The 20071-nt window shown below is 47.3% G+C and overlaps 1 protein-coding gene across 1 annotated transcript in view; it reads left to right on the top strand.

The window, feature by feature from the left end:
* Nucleotides 1–1731: 1731 nt before the first annotated feature.
* LCP2 (lymphocyte cytosolic protein 2) overlaps nucleotides 1732–20071 on the top strand; it is a 48193-nt gene continuing 29853 nt past the window's right edge. Inside the window, exons 1-3 of the mRNA XM_082378828.1 lie at nucleotides 1732–3577; nucleotides 7633–7695; nucleotides 12724–12770. Of these exons, the coding sequence (XP_082234954.1) occupies nucleotides 3500–3577; nucleotides 7633–7695; nucleotides 12724–12770 (188 nt within the window). The 5' untranslated portion in view covers nucleotides 1732–3499. The remainder of the gene's footprint in view (nucleotides 3578–7632; nucleotides 7696–12723; nucleotides 12771–20071) is intronic.

The following is a 20071-nucleotide window of genomic DNA, read 5'->3' as shown; positions in this document are numbered from 1 at the left end:
AAGAAGGTCAACACATTCTCTCGTCCAAAGTCCCTACTTGCCATTCTCTCCCGGTCTCTAAGTGACAACTCCTTCCCCTGCCCCCAGAGGCTGCAACCCACAAGACTCTTCTAATAAATTGCATATTTTTCTCACCTCTACGATTAGCTGTGAAGAAAAGCAGTTATCTCCTCATCTAATTCTTCTGCAGGTTAGCAGGAAAAAGAGAGAGCTTCAAGTCTGGACGGTGTGGGGTGCGGCAGGGGGGATATTGGGAGATCCTCCCCCCAACTCTGGGGTGCAGTGTGCTGTTCCCATATCCATTTTTTGTCTCTAAGATCTAAAAATCTGACATGTTACTCCCTGCAAGATTTGCTCTCTTATCCACAGGCTCGGTTGGATGCATATTTAAGATGGTCTACGCCACGAACCCCTGTCCCCGTGTACTGATATGACATTGTTCTTACTGTGCACAGACTGCCCCCTTCCTAACCTGCAGACAGAGATTACAAAGCCTGAGAAGACCTCCACTAAACCTTTTAATTTGTTTCTTCATGAGTTCTGGGTTTCCCCACCTGCCTGGGGGAGACAGAGATGGGAGAAGGTATCCGCCCCTGAGGCCATGGCTCTACATCACTGTGCCTTACCTGCTCCCCGCTCTCTGCTCTGCTTCGTGCTTGAAGCCAAGGCCCATGCTCTTTGGAGGATCGTTGTGAGTTGGCCCCAGCCTTCCTCGCCATGGCATACCCTCTGCTGTGGGCCGTTCCCCGAGGCTGCTCTCATGACCGCCCATTTTACAGGTGTGGAGACTGAGGCTGGGCCAAGTGAGCCAGCCTGTCGAGGGTCACCCTGGTGTCCTGAGCCTCTCTTGGGGGTCAACTAGCCCTGCCCCTGGAATTTCTGGAACCCTCCAGCCGGCGACAGGAGATGTGAAACTCGTGAGTGTTGGGAAATTACCGAGGACTGAGGAAGCGTAAAGGCTCCAAGCTGAAGCAAGCCGCTTCCCCTTGTGCCATCTGGTCTCCTGGCTCAGCTGTCCTTTCTGGGGAAGGGGCCTGTGACCCTGTGGGGGGGGGGTGCACGCACCAAAGTCCTGCCTTGTGGAAAGTGCCGTATCCTCTTCTTAACTGCTCCTAATTGCCAACCTCACCTGCTCTTTGTGGAAGACAGACTGATAGAGAGGAAATTACACAGACTGGAGACAGAGATGGGTTTGAACCCCTGCTCCACCTTGTGCAATTTACGTAACATCTCAGAGCCCCGAGGTGGCAGAGAGGTGAAGGACAGGGGCTCTAGGCTCAGAGTTCCAGACAAGACCTGGCCGCACAACCTACTTGCTGGGTGCAAGGCGGGCGAGGAGCTTCACCTCGCTGAGCCTCAGTTTTCTCTTCTGTAAAGTAGGAGTGGTAATAGTGCCAACAATTAAATGTCAATTAGTGCAGAGTCCTTAGCCCACTCCTTGGCACGTGTGAAGGATTCACTGTCATCCAGGTTTCTTAACTGCTGTGTCTCTCTTCCAAATGGGCTCTACAGATTGTCCATCTTGGCCACGTTTATTGGATGATTCTTCCAAAAGAGCCGCATATTTAGCTATACCTTAATTCCAACCTCTGCTTTTCTATAGATTTGCATTCTTGTGAGTGTGGGTGAACATCATTAAAAGAAATTGCTTCTCCTTCTAAGGATGATCTTGAATGTTCCTTTCCACAGGTGTGGTGTGTTTTTTTGCTCACGAAGTACAACCCAACACACACACACACACCATATATCACACACGGGTTCAGAATGCCCTCCCTCGGCTACATCTTCCAAGGTCCTGCTTAAATCCCAGCTAATTCCATGATATTTTCTTTGATTGCCTTACTTGGAGGCAATTATTCTCTCTTCCTGTCTTTTCAAATGGTTTTTTATCATTTGCTGCTCTTCTGGGGATTTGAAAAGTGAAGTGACCTCTCCCACAAGCGGCGGAGTTTTGAACAGCAGGCCATGCTCTCTAGAGCACAGTCAGTTGCTGAGAGCTCTTAGGCACCAGCCCTGTGAGGAGTGCTCGGCCTAGGTTGCCTCAGTCGATGCCCCTGGCACCCTCTGAGGTGAGGATGACATCAGCTCAGGTTCATGAACCACTTCCATAAAGGTGCTTGGCCCGAGACAACGTGCAGATCTCATTTACACAACGACCTTGCGAGGCTGGTACGTTACAGTGAGGGTCCTTAGATTGTGTCTAAGAAGGAAACTGCATGGCCAAAGCTATCCTTGAAAAAACTTCAGGAAGACATCACCTCAGGGGCCAACCTAACATCACTCGGTAAGTGCAACAGAGCTTTGTTCTTTCTTTAAGCATTGGGATAGACGGTCATCTGTGTGTGCCTGTGCATGCAGCACTAGATGAGCAGTGAACTTGTGTTTGGAGGCTGTGAAGTTGTACAAATGAGTTTGCTTTTGACACTGGACTCACCCTCAGTCAAGGAGATGCTCAGATATAGGAAGCGCACAGGGTCTAAGAAACCGACTGAGAGAACCCAGATTCCCATCTCCTGTCTCCAGGGATATGCTCTTTAGATAGAATATGTGGAGGAATAAATAGTAAGTAGAATATACGGTGGGAACAAACAGTGACTAGAATATATGGCAGCATCAATAGCAATCGGTATTTTTTTCTTTTAACTTTTTTCCCTTAAGTTTGTCTAGTTAAATGCATCTAAGTTTTATGTGCATATGAAGCAATTCTTCTGTTCCTGTATTTCAGATATGGAAACTGAGCTTCCTAGATTTTCAGCCCTTGCCTGAGGTTGCCCAGCATGGAAAGAATCAGAGCAGAAATTAAGCCCGGCTCTGCCCAGTGGATCCCCTTTCTCAGTCCTGGGTGCCCAACTCACTGGCTCACAGAGGATCCTCTTGTAATAACTATAAGGAGGCAGCGAAAGAAGCTCAAGTTTATCCATTTGAGAGAAACTGAGGGGTGGTTGGAAAGCATTAAAAGGTCATGCTCCTTCCCCTTCACTGATGTGGGAGATGGTCTATATTTTAGGTCAACCGTCAAATTAGATTTTCATCTGCAAAGACCCAGCCAAGAAGGAATGTGGTTTAGACATATGGATGCCAGGGATTTTAATGGAAACCTATTTGGACTCCCACTGGAGTCTAAGTTCTCTTCATCGCCCCTCCCACTGGGCTGGGGTGGATGGGGCCAGTGGGGAATTACCAGCCTGTAGCTCTCTCTGCCTCTCAAGCCCCCAGAGCTGGGCTTCCTTGTTTACTTATTTAGAGCCCAGCAGAGGAAGTGGTAAAGGAAACTTGCTGAGTCGTTTTCTGAGAAGAGACCATATTTGTTCTCAGAGGAAGCCGTTGCTTTCTGGGATCTGGCTATAGCAGAAAGGACATCGGCTCCAGCAGAGCTTCTCCAGAGGGTACCTGGGAGTTGGAAGAGCCGAAGACACCTCCACGCTCTGGATTTGGGGTTCTCTGTCCATGGGTGCAACACCCATGCTCAGTCGGTGAGCTGCGTCCCAGGAGAGCAACCATGGCATTCAGGAATGTGCCCTTTCGCTCCGAGGTCCTGGCCTGGGACCCTGACACCCTTGCAGACTATTTCAAGAAGGTGAGCCTTGCTGTTTTGTGGGTGGTAGGGCTGGGCAGAGGCTTGAAGATGGAGTCCGGGCAGAACATGAGAGGCGTGAAAGATAGCAGTGGAACTTCCAATCCCGGGCAACCTCGCCAGTTGAGTGAGCGCCACTGAGTGCTCCAGCAATGCGTTCTGGGGAGATGGGAGGCCCTCAGAGGGACAAGTGTCTACTATGTGCCAGGGCTCGAGTTTGTGCTCTTCAGGCACAGTCCCACCTAAGCCTCTCCAAGATTGCTGTCCTCCCGGCTCAGCTGCAAAATAAGCTCAAGGAGGCTAACCGGCCCAAAGCCCCAGGGACTACATGTGACAGAGGTGAGATTCTAGTCACACCTGTCTGGTTTCAAAGTCCTTGCTCTGAGGCTCAGAACTGCTGTAACAACTAGTGAGATCAAGGCTACTTGTTAGAAAGGGGAGACATGGAGTCCTCAGGGTAGGAGAGAAGAAAGGAAAGGTTGGAGGCTGTGATGAATGATGCTGGAGATGGTGTCAGGGCAAGTCATTGCTCATGACCTTGAAAGAGGGCTGTTCAAGCCCTTACCTGGACAGAGTGTCACTGGAGCTTTATGAGGGTCTTATGAGGCAGGCTGGGAAAGTGACACGAGCCTCAGACTATAGCTGGGGAAACTGAGGCCCCTGAAGAGGAGAAGTTTGGCCAGGAAGGGTGAGGGGCCAAGCTGTGGCCGAGTTGAGTGTTGCTGTCCTGCCCTCCAGCCTTGAAGGTGCTCAAGGATCCCTGTGTTTGGTCATCTGCTGGTGGGACCACAGGTCACATGTCTGCTTGGGCAGATCCCAAGTCACATGACTCAGGGACCCTCTATCCCTGTCCAAGGGATACGATGTCTCGTGAGGGACAACTGAGCTTCTAACACTCCCACCTCTAGAGGCTGGCATCAGATTCAGTTGTTACTCCAGATTATCACAAACTTAAGATTTAGGTCAAGACCTTAGAGGTTATCTAAGTCAACTTCTTGTTTTTCCTGGGATGGAGTAGGCTCCTAGGGTCACATAGTTTAACTTGGGGTCCATATGGTACCAAGGTATTTCCTGTCACAACTGTTCTTCCCTAAGAAAAATGTGAAAATGTTGAATTGGGTGTGGCATGATAGAGGCACAGCCCACAGATCCTGTTATTTGCTGCTTTTGGTGCATCTCGTTTCTGTTATTTTTCCCTCATGAAAAGGTCATAATAAACTTAGGTTTCAGCACGGTGGGTGCAAAGATCATTGAGGTAACTGACTTTTGAAAGAGGTTTCTAAATACTTTTCTTAAATGTAGACCAAATAAATTAGGGCCACAAGTGAAATTTGCTAAGACGCTATAAAGCGGCACATTACCTCAATAAAGAAAGGAGAAAAGAATTGAGAATTAGCAAGGCATACCTGGGGATGGGCTGAGAGGCACAGATAGGCCCCATCTCCAATGTGGGAAGGAGAATTACACAAATAGTACAGCAGCTGCAGAATCCAAGGGTAAAGTTCCCCTTAGTAGAGAGAGCTGGACTGCAGGTCAGGGATGATTCAGGAGGACGGCCCTCTGCCTGAGCTGGAGGAAGGGAGAATTTTCTTCTTGGCGACCCCAGACTCCAGGTCAAGTCCACAGAACCTGGACAGCTTTCCCCTCCCAGCATGAAGGGACTGAAGGCAGGAACGAGGAGACTGAGGGGCACCTGTGATCCAGGAACCCACAGACCCAGGTGGACATCCCTCAAACCTGAGCATCTCAATTCCCCCAGAGAGAAAACGCAAAGACAACTGACCGCGGAGTCATTTGGGGATGGATCTTAGCCAGCAAAAGTCCTATTAGCAGGTGTAATTTCTAATGAAGCACTGGGGCCAGGTCCCCCTTGGAGGCACCTCCCCAGCCAGCTCTGGAGTCAGACACACCTTGGTTTGAATCCTGGCTCTGCCACCTGCTAGCTTGGTGACCCTCCTGTTTTTACTTCACCTCTGTGCCTCGGCTTCCTCGTCAGTAAGCCAGAGATAGTAACAGTGACTAACCTCATGGGATTGTTGGGAGAAATAAAGGAAATACGTGTGTGAGGCCTCCAGCAGAGACAGGGGGCTAATTCATGTTCAGTCTTCCCTTTCTCCTGCTCTATTCACTGGGCCCTAGCCGGGTACTCCATGCAGACCAGTGGGCCTTGATGTCTTACTGTCTCAAATACATGCAGCTCATCCTCTGTCTGGAACGTAAGACCCTGAGGACTGAGGTCATGTTTTCTATTTCTTTAACTCCTCCAATTCCTTTTGACTTGGCAGGAAGGCATCCCTGGGCCATGCAGTGGAGGAGACTCTGGCTCAGAGCCATAAATTCTAATCCTAGCTGTGTCCCCAACTCACTGTGTGACCTTAGGCCAGTCCCTTCCCCTCTCTGGGCCTCAGTGGTCCCATCTGCAGCACCAGGTACCTGCTCTAGACCAGCGCCAACCAAAGCTGGGCACTCATAAGAACCGTCTAAGTATATGCTAAAAGAACAGAGTCTCATCCTCTGGCCTAGACATTACTGGCTCAGAATCAAACTCCCAGGTGGGCCCCAGTCTGCAGGACTGTCTGTCTATCTAGAGTCCAAGTCAGCACTCTGCAAAATCAGAGATTCAGCTGGTAATGAGGACAGTTAAAATGATGAATTAAAGGCAGTCGAAAATTCCAAGAACCATGCCACCGCACAGCATATGCATAAAAGGGGTGTTTGGGGCCCTGCAGAGACTGTTTGCTTTCTATATGACTGCTAAATCGCTTTTTCCGAGCTTTCTAATATTCATCCTACCCTGTCAGGCCATGAGGTTACAACAATTGCTCTCACTCTTTAGATTTGTTGGCCATAAGAAAAGGTCATAATTTTAAGTTTGCCCCAAAAGAAGGCTGCCACAAACTGTGAGACCCATACTTGAGAGGACAAGCTAGAATTCTCAAGGACAAATATTTTACCTTAAATACTCTATCTAGAAACATCAATTTTAGAGATATTTCAAATACAAATGCTTATGTTGTTGAGGGTGAGGTGAAACAGACACCTGCTTCAATTGTCAATTGATGTGACTCTAGGAAAGCAACCAGGCCCTAAAAATGATCATTCCTGTTGATTCTATAATTCTATTTTGAGAATCTAACTTCAACTATATAAAATAGAAGAAAAAGCTGTATGTAAAAGAATATCCATGATGTTTTTTGATCTGGTATGTTAAGCTGCACTTAAATCTGTTCACTTACTGTATGTAAGTTTTACTGTTATTAACTAAAAGGAGACCATTCCTTGCTCTGAAGCCTGGTTGTCACCTCTGTCACCTGCCTACCCATGGAACCTTGTACAAGTTACTTGACTCTTTGTGCCTTTGACTCTCCATTTGAAAAATGTGAGGCTTAAATGACTTAAAATTGGTTTAAATACTTAGAACAGTGCCTGCCATATAGCAAGTGTTCAGTAGTTGCTAGAAGTTTGTATTATCATTATTGGAGCAGCAGTTTGGGAAACAACTTAAATGTTCAGCAAGAGGGAACAAACTCAAATAATGTTCAAAATCCGTTTGCAGTAACATGAGGCAGTGCCTGTATTTTTCAGGAGGAAAAGTCAAGGTAGCGAGATTGAATACGAATGATAACCTCGATTATGTTTAGAAAGATGCTTAGGAAAAACCACTGAAAGAAAGACACCGCCATTTTCACCGAGGTTGTCTTTGGGTAGCAAGATGACGGATGCTATTTATTTTCTTCTTTCAGCTCTTTTCTGCTTGCCAGAGGGGTGTATGGCCAGCCCTTTGAAGCTCTGAAGGCGCTCTATCTGTGCCCCAGCCCTTAGGGGTTGGCCCCAAGGCCTTAGACAGGCAATTTCTCCATTTCAGAGAGTCCCAAGGGGTTAGTTAGTGAAAGCAGGGCTGAGGTAGGGATGGGGCCCCTCTGTTAGACAGGGGAGTGGAGGGGGGGCCTGGCTAGCCACAAGTACCACAAATTGCTAAGCTTCTGGGGCAGGCGAGGGGTGGGGACCAATGGCATGAGTCTGCCCGCACTGACAGCACCTCCCGTCCTCTTTTTCAGCTGAACTACAAGGACTGTGAAAAGGCTGTGAAGAAACATCACATCGACGGGCCGCGGTTTTTGGTGAGCGCTGGCTAGTCCGACACATTGAGACCAAAGCTGTCCTGCACTTTAATCAATGGCTGCAGGGCCAGCTGGGCTACCCTGTCCCTGGGGATGCCCAGGGGCAATGCCTGTCTTCAGGATTGCCACACAGCCCGTGGCCTTCTTCAGTTTTGTATGAATGCCTCTCTCATCACCTCTCAGGATCCTCTTATTTAGGATACCTCCCAGATTTTTCACTCATAGCAAGGTACATTCTAAAGTCAAGGTATAAGGAGGAATCCAATTATAGTTAACACACACACACCTCTTGAAAATCTATTCAAATACCACTCATACTTTTTGAGAAGGCCAAGGGGAAAAAAGATCATATGGGAGAATAGAAGATTCTCTTTTTCTACTTCTCACTCTGGGGTACATACTCACTGACTAGAATAAAGGGTAGAATCACCCTCCTTATTTCGATACGTCCCTCTTTCTCTACTAAATTCACATAGTTGGTTTTGTGCCAATTAAACACACATGTGGTATGGCTTTCTCCACTCCATTATATTGTGAAAAGCTTCAAGTGTAAGACTAACATGCAGCTGTATATTAAGGACTAAGCCATTACATAGAAAGGGATGCAGCTCTAATTGGTGGAGTTAGAGGCACTGGGTAGTGGCTGGGGAGGTGGTCTGAGCATTTCCCCTAAAATGACACCTTTGCCAATGGGTAAGAGAGACCCTGACTGCACCAATCTATCCCTTCTGGTCATGTTTCTTCATCATTTAAAAAAGAAGTAGGAAAAAGACTTCAAAGGTCTCATGGGGTAGATGTTCCCAAATTGGATTTGGAGTCGGGGGACAAGTTAAGCTGTGTTTCCTTGTAAGACCCAGTCAGCAGCAGTGAGGGAACTGAACCACGAGACTTCAGGGTTGCAAGGGGCCAGAGAGGGCGCATGTTCTAGTTCTCCACCCAGTACAGCAATCCATTTCCTGTATTGCATCTCTGCCACCAAGAGCTTCTTGAATTCCTTCGGTGATAGTGAGCTCACTACCACCCATAGTCATCTGTTCCTTTCTGGTCAGTTCTTAAGTCTCATGCCGAGACCAAACCTGTGCCCCTTTTGGTCTGAGTTTTGTTTTCATGTGCCATGTAAGACATGTTTATGCACTGTCCCACCTAAATCATTCAGTCATTCACCCTGCCATTCACTTGACAAGCATGTTCCTGAGCTCCTTTTACATACCAGACCATGCCATGTGCTGGGAATATAGAGGTGATTAAGATGTGTTTTCTGCCTTCCAGAAGCTTGTTTTATAGCAGGAAGTTATCTTCAGGAAGGCTCCAACCACCTCAGTTGCAATTGAAGAAACATGTACAGAGGTGTGATGTGACTTATTGTAAGTCACACACCTAGTAATTGGACTAAAACACACATTTAATTTAATATAACCATGCATAAGTTTTTAACAATGCTATTTCTTTATACTGAGCTTTGAGCCGATAGAGTTCTGGGGGTTTTATTGTTCTTCTTCTTGCAAATTACTGCTAAATCTGAGTATTTCCTTCTGACGCCTTTAGCACTGAGAACAGAGGCTTCTCGGGGCTGAGTCGAAAGAGAGTAAGACATCTTTCTTGAGGATGGTCCCAGTTGTGGTCCTGATGCCCTGGGTCACCTTGAATAAGCACTTGCCCTCCTTGAGCTTCTCCTTGCTCCCTCCTCTGTTAACAGAGCGCATTGGACTGGGTGGTAGCGGGTGACAGTCCCTCCCAGCTCTGGGAGTCCCCCCAACGCTCCCCTTGTGAGCTTCAGGCCTATTAGGACAGGGTTGTTGCCTTGGTTGAGGAGCTTTGCCTCCTCTGCCCCAATATCTGGGAGCTGTCAGGCCCTCAGAGAATATGCTGCACGCTCTAATCACTGTGTGAACAGGAAGAAGTGGAAAGAGGGGCTCGAGGAGCCAGGAGAGCGGGGAGCAGAACCCAGGCCTGACCCGGCAGCTTCTGCTGAGACCACTCTCCGCCCCAGGTGCTCTGGGTACAACTTGGGCTCTGATCTGAGCTGTATTATCTCATCTATATGAGATGTTAGACTTCAGGTTATATCTCACCCTTTCCAGCTTTATAATATCCAGGACCATTCTGCTATTAGAAACAGAAGTGGAAGACCCCAGTCTTTTTCCCTCTATCCTTCCCTTCCTCTTTCTTTCTTTGATTCCCTCCTTCCCTCCCTCCCCTCACCCCTCCCTTCCTCCCTTCCTCTCTTCCTCCCTTCCTCCCTCCCTCCCTTCCTTCCTTCCTCCTTTCCTTCCTTCCTTCCTTCCTTCCTTTCTCTTTTCTTCAGTGTAGGATCTAGCAGGTCCTATGAATCTGTTTTGCTGCCAATTTGTTTTCCATTGAGAAGTCTGGTGAGGGAATAGGGGTGCTGCGCTTCCAGAAGGTTGAAGAAGAGGAGGCCTTGTGCTTGGAAGCTGTGTCAATTAGAAAGGTATGCGGCTGCATGAAACAGAAACTGAACCACAGTGGCTTAACCAAATAGAGGCTTATCTTTCTCAAGTGATAAGAAATCTAGAGTTAGGCACTCGAGGCTGGTGAGCTGTTAAAGGAAGTCATCAAGAACTCAGGCCCCACCCAGCCAATGGAAACCATTGGTGGCTTCTGTCCTAATGGTTACAAGATGGCTACTCCATCTCCAGGCATCACATCTGCATTCCAGGCAGGAGGAAGGGGGAAAGGGCAAAGAATAAAAAATGCAGAAATGCATGGGGAATGCATTCCCCCTTATTTTCAGGGAGACTTTCCCAAAAGCTTTATCCAGTTAGACTTCAGGTTATATCTCACTGGCTGCAATGGAGTCCGGTGACCTCAGCCATATGCAAGGGAGTCTAGGGTGTTAAATATTTTGAACTGGGCACATTTACTGCCCTGAACAAAATCCAGGTCCCATCAGTAAGGGAGAAAGAGAGTGGATATTGGGTAGGCAAGCAGCAGCACCTGCCACATTGCCTCTCCAGGTGGGGTGCAATTCTCAGCTTTCCTTTCTCTCGTGTCCCTCTTGAGGACACACTCAGCATATAAGCATACTCCTGCAAAGCCACAAGTCTAACTCCAAGTCATTGTACAAGTAACCCAGAGTTTCCAGACTTTGCTAAAGGTCTTTGAAGGAGGTGGAGGAGGGGGTTACATCACATAGCAAAATTCTCCAAAAATTGTGTTTACCGTCTTCCATCTTCCCTCCCAATTCTTATACCTGTTCTAAAGGCCTTTCTCTTTCCTAATATCCTCTGCCTCTATGTCTCCAGCCATGCTCACATGCTCACCTTCTCCTTCACATGCTTCCTGAAATTCCCTCAGCTTATGTCCTTGACTCAGCAGAACAGAAACTGCCCAGTTCTCAGCATTCATCCCTCTGGCAACTCCCAGGAAGCCCTCCACTCATCATGCCACACTCTGAACAAGAGTCTTGGTATCCTTCCTGAGAAGGAGGTAGCTCTGGAGGGAGGGGATGCCATGGCTCAGTGATGCAGAAAAAAAAAAAAAAAAGAAGTTAAGAATTTTGACCAAGAGCCTGATTGTCTCAGGACTCTTGGCAAACTCCCTCCCCAACCCTGCCACAGGGTCTGATATGGGAGCTGGGTCAGACACTGCTCCTAAGAGCTGGACCAGATGAGGCCATAAGCACATTGCTAAGATGCCCCAGCCCCTGTGCTTAAAAAGAAGCTTGCCCAGCTCATCTCAGAAGGCAGCCAACAACCTGCCAGGCAGCTCCCAGCCCAGAGCGGAAGTAGAAGCAAAGACACTAACATCCAAGAGCCAGCCAGACCCCAGCTGCTCCCTCCCCCAGGACAGAAATTACTCACCTAACCCCCATTTATCACTCACAAAAGGTATGTCAGGCACTGAGCCAAGCACAGGACATATGTCATCTTATTCAATCCTCACAACCCCTGAAACGGGGCTATTAATATTATTATGGTTCCCATTATACAGATAAGGAAACTGAGGCTTAGAGAGACTAAGCATCTTTCCCAAATCAGAGAGCTGCTAAGTGAAGGAACCAAGATTCCAAACCAGCCTGTCTGACTCCAGAGCTCCCGCTCTAACCACTGGGCTTCTGGCCTCAATTAGAATGTTAAGGAGGCCCCTTCTTTGCCTCGGCATTGGTTCTATGGAGAGTGTGCCCACCCTCTTTTCTTCCTCCTCCCTTTCAGGTGCCTTCTTCTCTCACCACCTGCCCCCAGCACAGGCCACTGGGACCCTCAAAGGGCTTGGACATGATAAGAGTGAAGCTTGCAGGAAGAAAATAGACAATGGAAGCCATAGAGCAGGGTCCCAGCGCCAGCTCCATCACCTACAAGCTGGAATCCCCTTACATCCCCGGGCCACAGCTTTCTCACTAAAATGGGAACAATGCTGGTAGTTTCTACATCACAGGGTTGATGTGAGGATTAACCAAGATGCTGTAAGGAGAGGCCCAAAGTCAGTTCTTCACAAATATGAGTTTCTTTCACCTTTCCCCTCTTGGTTCCCTCTGGACAGCCTCTTTATAGCATCCTTACATCTAGAGAATTCTACTAATAACGCTGGTGAAAGAGGCAGTTCGGGTGTGATGGTGTTATAAGGGCACAAATTCCTTCTCCAGGCTGGCTTCTCATAGCTGCTCCATACGGCTGCTGAGAGGGGCCCTGAAGTCTGGGGTGAGAGTCTAAGAAAGATGTCATGACATGGCCAAGTTCAGCCCACAAAACAAGTCCTGTGTGGTCCCACAGATTTGGCTCTCATAGTGTTTGCTGTTTGCTTCAGTTAAAATTATTTGTCCATATTTAGAACTCAGGACATTTCATATAAGATCCAGGTTTCAGGATTCCCTTTGAAAAAGATCTGGCAACACCAGGCCCACAGGCTTTTATGCACCATCTAGAAGCTGCCCGTTTTGGATGGGTGAGCGGGGTGTACTCTGCAGTTTGCTGCAGTCCCCACTGTTCCCTATTGTTTCATACCATACTCTACTCACCAGGCACAGAACCCTTTCCTGTGGGTTGTAACCTACTGCTGTCTTCATTTCAGAACCTGGCAGAGAATGACATCCAGAAGTTCCCTAAGCTCCGGGTGCCGTAAGTATACCCCCTCATTCCTTGGGTAGAATGGGGAGTAGTCCAGGGGGAGCTGAGTCAGTTATCTATCACTGTTGGTTTGAAACAGGAAAATGAGGAGGAAGGGTGAAGGCAAGGACAGGGTATAGTGAAGAGAAGTTACAAGATGACTTGAGAAAAAGAAATAACAGATCTAGCCCAGCTGATGTATTGGCTGCTCTTGCCAAAGATAAGCCTGACTCTGGACCACATTTTCATTTCCTCTCTTCCCAGTGGGGTGGGTTGGCCTTTGAAAATAGTACTGGAATCAAAGATCTGAGATTTCATCATGGTGTCATCACCAACTCAGTCATTGCTTAAGTTTTCTGGACCTCAGTAAAATGAGAGAGTTGGACCCAATGAAGGATGGCAATGAACTTCCTTTTGTCTGTCAGTACTGACTTCTTGGAATGGCTGTCACGGGCATCGTGTTGAGAAGAATTCTGAGGAAAGGGGGGCCATTTCTTATGTATGACATGGGTGCTAAAATGGGAAGTTGCAGTGTGCCTATTGTACCATGTGTTTTCTGTCCCTCTAGTAGGAACCCTACATGCAAATGCTTATGGGAGCCAGACAGCTGATAGAAATGGGTGAAACAGGTCAGGTTGAAAAATACAAAGCCCTATCATTTTTCCACCTTTGAATAAAGCATGGATATGGAGAACTATTTCTCCACTGTAAGAAAAATAATGGCACGATTATGATGATAAAAGTGGTAATCAGCACAAAGCCTCATTGTTGGTGGACAACAGGGAGTGGTGGAGACTGTGGCAAATTGGAATCATAGTCTCCATCCAAAGGGAGCAGCAGCTACTCAGCTCCAGTCAACCTGGACCCAGTGATGCCCAGTCTTCGAACTTAACAAAAGTAGCAAGAAATATCCGTTTTATGCAATGTATCTCAATTTTTAAATGTTGCTCAAATATTTTCAAATATTGTAAATGCCAAAGTGAACATATCTCTGGGCTACATTTAGTCTGGGTGCCACCAGTTTGAGATCTCTACTCTAGACGTCCTCTGAGGTCCTTTCTCTCGCTCTAAAAGTCTCAGAGCTCACAATGATAAAAGGGAAGTAGGTCAATGAAGTAAGAGGTTGAAAAGTCGCATGTGTAGGTAGACTGCCAGAGTAGCTCAAATAAGGAAAATATGACTCTCCGGTTTCCCTCACCGGGAAGGGTGAAGAAAAAGAAAGGAATAAGGATTTGCCTTTGGTGCCGCCTAGCTCCAGGGGCAACTATTGTTGAAGAATCCTTGTTCTTCTTTAGAGTTTTTTCTAGCCGCAAGTGGCTATTTAAATCTAAATTAAATTAAAAATTCAGTTCCTCAGAGGCACTAGCCACATTTCAAGGGCTCAAAAGCCAGATATAGTGGTGACTACTATATTGGAGAGTACAGATGTAAAACATTTCTGTAACTACAGAAATGTGATGCTCTAGAAAAAGACCATAGTTCCATGTAAAGGAGAGACCTTAACATTCAGGAGTGAGAATTGGTGGCTGGTGGGCCAGAGTCAGCCTGCAGACATGTTAAGTTTGGTCCACACAGAGTTTTAAAATCAAGAAATGGCATTAGGAAAGACTTTGGGGAAGAAGGGAACTTAACTTGGATCTTGAAATGCATTAGGTGTGATCAGATGAAAAATGGTTAAAGTACATTCTAGAAATGGGGACTATATTGCGAAGGCATGGCACCAGTGCATTTACTGGAACTGCAAGTAGGTCAGAGCAGCTGTGGCGTATACATGGGGAAGTAAAAAGTAAAAAGACCACAGTGACTGGTCACAATCGTGAAGGATGCTTTGAGCCGTTCTAAGGAGTCTGAGAGTGTTGGTGAAGTGAGTTCACCAGGGAGAACACTAGGTAAAACCTGCATCTTGACTCTTCCCGGGGCATGTAAAAGATGATTCAGAGGAGGGCTCAGCTGGAGGCATGGAACCCAGTTAGGAGATGACGGCTATGATTCCACTATGAGATGGGAGCTTCTCCTAGGCTGTGGCTATGAAGATGCTGGAAGGAGAGGATTTAGTCAGAGCAGTAGAAGAAAAGAGATGAGGAAGGCACTTTTAACTGGGAAGATCCTTTTTAATCTTAAGGCTGAGCTCAGCTGACATCTGGATGTTTGAGAGCCAGGAGAAGGAGGTAGTGTGAGAAGCAACTGCTAGTTAGTGCAGAAGAACGATTCTAAACACTCACATTGGTGAGGTAGAGGTGTGGGATATTTCTTCAGTTATTTGAAAACTTAAACAACTTGGCCTGCAGTAAAATCCCCCTCTGATGTGCTTGAATGTGTGCCCCAGAGAAGCCATGGGGCCTGCCCATGGAACACGAAGGGTGAACGTAGGGAGTGATGGGGAAAGCATCTGGGGAAGGTCTGGGCTGTCCTGATTAGGTGACTCTGATAGTGACCGTCCCTGGCATAAATGTATAATAAGTACCAATTCCATCTCTACTTCTGTGAGCTCTGTGCCCGGGATGAGTCCTAGACCACCCTCAGTTTCCAAGTCTATAAAGTGAAGGAACGAGTTACATGAACTGCAAGGGCTCATTCTTTTAAACGATATTATTAAAGATCTGAGCAGGCAGAGAGGAGAGCTTAGTGAGTAAAATGCAGGCTCTGAGGTCAGACAACTTGAGACTAAATTCTTCCATTCACTAGCTGTGAGTCTGTGGACAAGTTATCTGAGTTCCCTGAGCCTCAGCTTCCTCATCTGTAAAATGGGGACAATAATAGAACATATCTCAAAGGGCCAGTGGGAAAGTTAGAGGAAATAATGGGGAAATAATAAAATGTACTGAAGATGTGTTAGCTATTCTAACCATTTTATGCAAAATCCCAATGAGCACAATTTCAGATGTTTACTAATTATTTTATCCTGCTAACTGGGGAGGATGAAAGAATAGAAAAGCATGGGCTTTGGAGAAAGGGAGATCCAGGTTCTAAGGCGGGCTCTGCCTCCTACCAGCTGTGGGACTCAGGCAAGTTGCTTCAACACACTGAGCCTCAGTTTCCTCATCGATAGAAGAGGAAAGAAGGGACTCTTAGGGAACGGTGTATATGAAGGAGACAGCCCACATAAGTTGCCTGGCGCCGTCCTTGATAAGTAGAGATAGTCAGTGCTTATTTGTTCCATTCCCTTGTACGCAGGTTCGTTTGCCCTGGATCATTACCCTAAAGGGTTATAGAAAAGAAATTGTGTTTAGGTACAGCAGACCAAAACAAGATTACACTCCTCTGAATACCTCAATTTCCTTCCCTGATGCTTAAAAAGTCAGTACTAAATAGATTTTGTAAGCAGGCAGCTTCTGGCGAGGAAGCCTTCTCTGTCTGAAGATATAGTCACTCTCTCAGGACATAGTTTCTCCCACAGACATCAAGGACAATGTAATGGAGGAGAGTTTTAAAATAAAACAATGTCAACCTCGTTTTAGAGGACCTAGCCTGACACCAATGGTATAGCTGAGCGTGCTCTGGTTAAATCGATAGAACATGTGGTAAAATCTGCTGGTGACCATTTGGAGTTTTTATCTTTTTTAATGCTATAAGTTTTATATTTAAAATAATATAGTGTAACTTAAAAATAAGGAGAGGGCAGCAATGTGGTGGTGGTGTAGGCAGCAGATAGGCATTGGATGATTCTGTTTATAACATTAATTCACACTGTACCCATTTACCGATAGTGAAATTAGGCTGGGAAAAGCTAACATCCAATCAGAGAGGTAATGCAGTCATGCCTGTTGATTTGTCTGTCTTCTGATAAGGCTGTCGGTCTCCTAACCTCAGAGACAGCCTCCTATCTCATCTACTCAGTGCCTACCTAAGATAGAAAGACAGCAGATGATGGGGGGGGAAGGATGGAGGAGGGTCCCAGTGCTGAACATGACGTTCTTTTTTTTTTTTTTTAAACATCTTTATTGGAGTATAATTGCTTTACAATGGTGTGTTAGTTTCTGCTTTATAACAAGGTGAATCAGTTATACATATACATATGTTCCCATATCTCTTCCCTCTTGCATCTCCCTCCCTCCCACCCTCTCTATCCCACCCCTCTAGGTGGTCACAAAGCACAGAGCTGATCTGTCTGTGCTATGCGGCTGCTTCCCACTAGCTATCTATTTTACATTTGGTAGTGTATATATGTCCATGCCACTCTCTCACTTCGTCCCAGCTTACCCTTCCCCCTCCCTGTATCCTCAAGTCCATTCTCTAGTAGGTCTGTGTGAACATGACATCCTTGTGCCCATGAAAGAATGTGCCCAGCCCCCAGCAGGATGGAGACGGTGACAAGGCCCCTCTGTCACACGCCCGCCCCGCTCCCATTCACTGGTTAATCCCTGTCGAGGTGCGCAGTCCCCCCCACATGAAAAGTGCTTCCTCTCCACTGACCGCCGCTCCTCCTCCCCAGTGTGAACCCAGGACACTTGACTTCTGGCTCAGCTCCATGTAAAAACCATCATGGAAACTTTGACACACACTTCCCCAGTGCCTTGCTTTCCTTGTTGGTAAAAGTGGGGATAATTCTTCTTGGCTACTACCCAAAAGGACTGTGGAGTACAAGTAAAATAAAACTTGTAACACTGTCGGGCAGAGGACATGCCTGAGAAGTGGGGAGACCCCGCTGTGCCCTCAAATTCTTGTTTCCCCCTCACGTGCCTGGTTCTACACAGAGGCCTGAGTCCTGAGGCCTATGTCCTGGCGTCTCCCTGGCTCCTCAGGTGATAGGACAGAACTTTAGAAGGTTTGGCTCTTGGTTCAAGGAGGCTGACTTTTTTTTTTTTAACATCTTTATTGGAGTATAATTGCTTTACAATGGTGTTTTAGTTTCTGCTTTATAACAAAGTGAATCAGCTATACATATACATACATACCCATATCTCTTCCCTCTTGCATCTCCCTCCCTCCCACACTCCCTATCCCGCTCCCTCTAGGTGGTCACAAAGCACCGAGCTGATCTCCATGTGCTATGTGCTGCTTCCCGCTAGCTATCTATTTTACATTTGGCAGTGTATATAAGTCCATGCCACTCTCTCACTTCGTCCCAGCTTACCCTTCCACCTCCCTGTATCCTCAAGTCCATTCTCTAGTAGGTCTGTGTCTTTATTCCCGCCCCTAGGTTCTTCATGACCATTTTTTTTTTTTTTTTTAGATTCCATATATATGTGTTAGCATATGGTATTTGTTTTTCTCTTTCTGACTTACTTCACTCTGTATGACAGACTCTAGGTCCATCCACCTCACTACAAATAACTCAATTTCATTTGTTTTTATGGCTGAGTAATATTCCATTGTATATATGTGCCACATCTTCTTTATCCATTCATCTGTTGATGGACACTTAGAATGCTCAACATCATTAATCATTAGAGAAATGCAAATCAAAACTACAATGAGATATCATCTCACACCAGTCAAAATGGCCATCATCAAAAAATCTACAAACAATAAATGCTGGAGAGGGTGTGGAGAAAAGGGAACCCTCTTGCACTGTTGGTGGGAATGTAAATTGATACAGCCACTATGGAGAACAGTATGCAGGGTCCTTAAAAAACTAAAAATAGAACTACCATATGACCCAGCAATCCCACTACTGGGCATATACCCTGAGAAAACCATAATTCAAAAAGAGGCATGTACCACAATGTTCATTGCAGCTCTATTTACAATAGCCAGGACATGGAGGCTGACTTTTAAAGGAAGAGTTTTGTTCCTTTAAAGAAGGGTGACACGCAGAGCGAGAGCAAGTTTAGGACTGAGAACGTGGGCTGGGAGGCGGGACAGGGGTCACAGAGGTGGTGTCAGAGGACAGAGAGGCTTTGAGGAGCCGGAGAGGGCAGCGTGGAGCAAACGCAGACTTCTGCCCAATTCTGGGCGTGGGAGAGGCCAGCGTGCCCCTGAAACAGAGTCAGGGGAGCAACTCCCCGTCTCCCTCAGAGCCCCCCGCCTCGTGGGAGACAGAGGAAGCTCATCTAAAGCTCAGGCTATGCAAGCTTTGGTAAGAAATACATTTAAGTTGTGTGCTGGTACATGTGACAACACGGGCAACAAAAATACAGTGTTCGTGAAATAATATCGACTCTTACTGTGTGCTGTGGGCTCTGATAGTTTCTATCTGTTCTGTTTCCTTCCTCTCTCCCTCCTTCCTCCCTGACTTCCTTTCTGCCTGCCTGTCTTTCTTTCATAGCTTCCTTCCTACTTCTGTGTGACCAGCAAAGTTGACTTCAAGACCCACTTCAAGACCCTCTACCCACAGCTGGTAAAGTACAGGGACCATTGAAAGGGAGCCCCAGGTCTCCTGGGAGAACCCTACAGGGACCACATCAAGCCAGACCGAGACCCTGTATTCTGCTCCTGCCCCCCCGACCTCACTCCTCCTCCTCTTCCTCCGTCTCCTCTTCCTGGTCCTCCTCCTCCATTTTTATTTTTTTAAAAAAACAATTCCAAGAATACCAGAATGACAGCAGTGATTTCACAACCTTTGCAGACGGTAGGAATCACCCATGTTACTGGGGTGCTTGTGTAACTGCCACACCCCACCCGCACCCCGAGGCATCTCTCCTGGAGGCTCCGATGGGTTAAGTCACCAGTGGGCTCAGTGTCTGTAACATGTAATCTCTATGGTCAGGCCGGTCAGGGATTCTCTAAGTAGGGCCAACCCTCTTGTTTTGCTAATGAGGAATCGAGGCCAAGGGGGGTGGGCGGCAAATGCCTTGCCTGAGGTCACACTGCCCTTGGGCAGGATGCTGCAGTCAAACTCAACAAGGACCCACCGTCCCACCCTCCGTACCTTCTAACATCACCAGAAGAGGCCTTCAACTGAGAAGTCAAAGACCAGCCCCCATCACACAGCAAGCTAAGGGATGCAACAGGGCTGGAACCCAGGTCATGGCAGGATTCTGTCTCCTGCCATGGCCTGACTTCCTGTGGAAAATTTCGCTCCACTTCTGGGGCTAAAACAGACGAAGCAGAGAGAACTGTGTCTACCAGCTGCCCAGCCCCCTCTGCCTTTCTCCCTGGTGCTGAGTGTGGCCTGGGGTTTGTGGGGAAGAGGGGGAATGAGTCACCTCCGGCCACTCACTGTCACTTGGTCCTCTGGGGATGTGGGAGTCGGGGACAACCTTGAAGGTTTGCACACACAGGTAGCAACAACCTCCTGCTCTGTCCACCAGCACCGCTGCCCTCTGCACTCACCCCCAGCAGTGGTCCCAGCTGACTGGGAAGGTTGCCCTGAGGCCCCCCAAAGAAGGAGGCCCTGGGCGCCCGTGTTTGCTGCAGGCTGGGCTGCCAGC

This window comes from Balaenoptera borealis, assembly GCF_965194805.1.
Source record: "Balaenoptera borealis genome assembly, chromosome: 2".
Taxonomy (NCBI): domain Eukaryota; kingdom Metazoa; phylum Chordata; class Mammalia; order Artiodactyla; family Balaenopteridae; genus Balaenoptera; species Balaenoptera borealis.
This window is presented reverse-complemented; position numbering and strand designations above follow the sequence as displayed.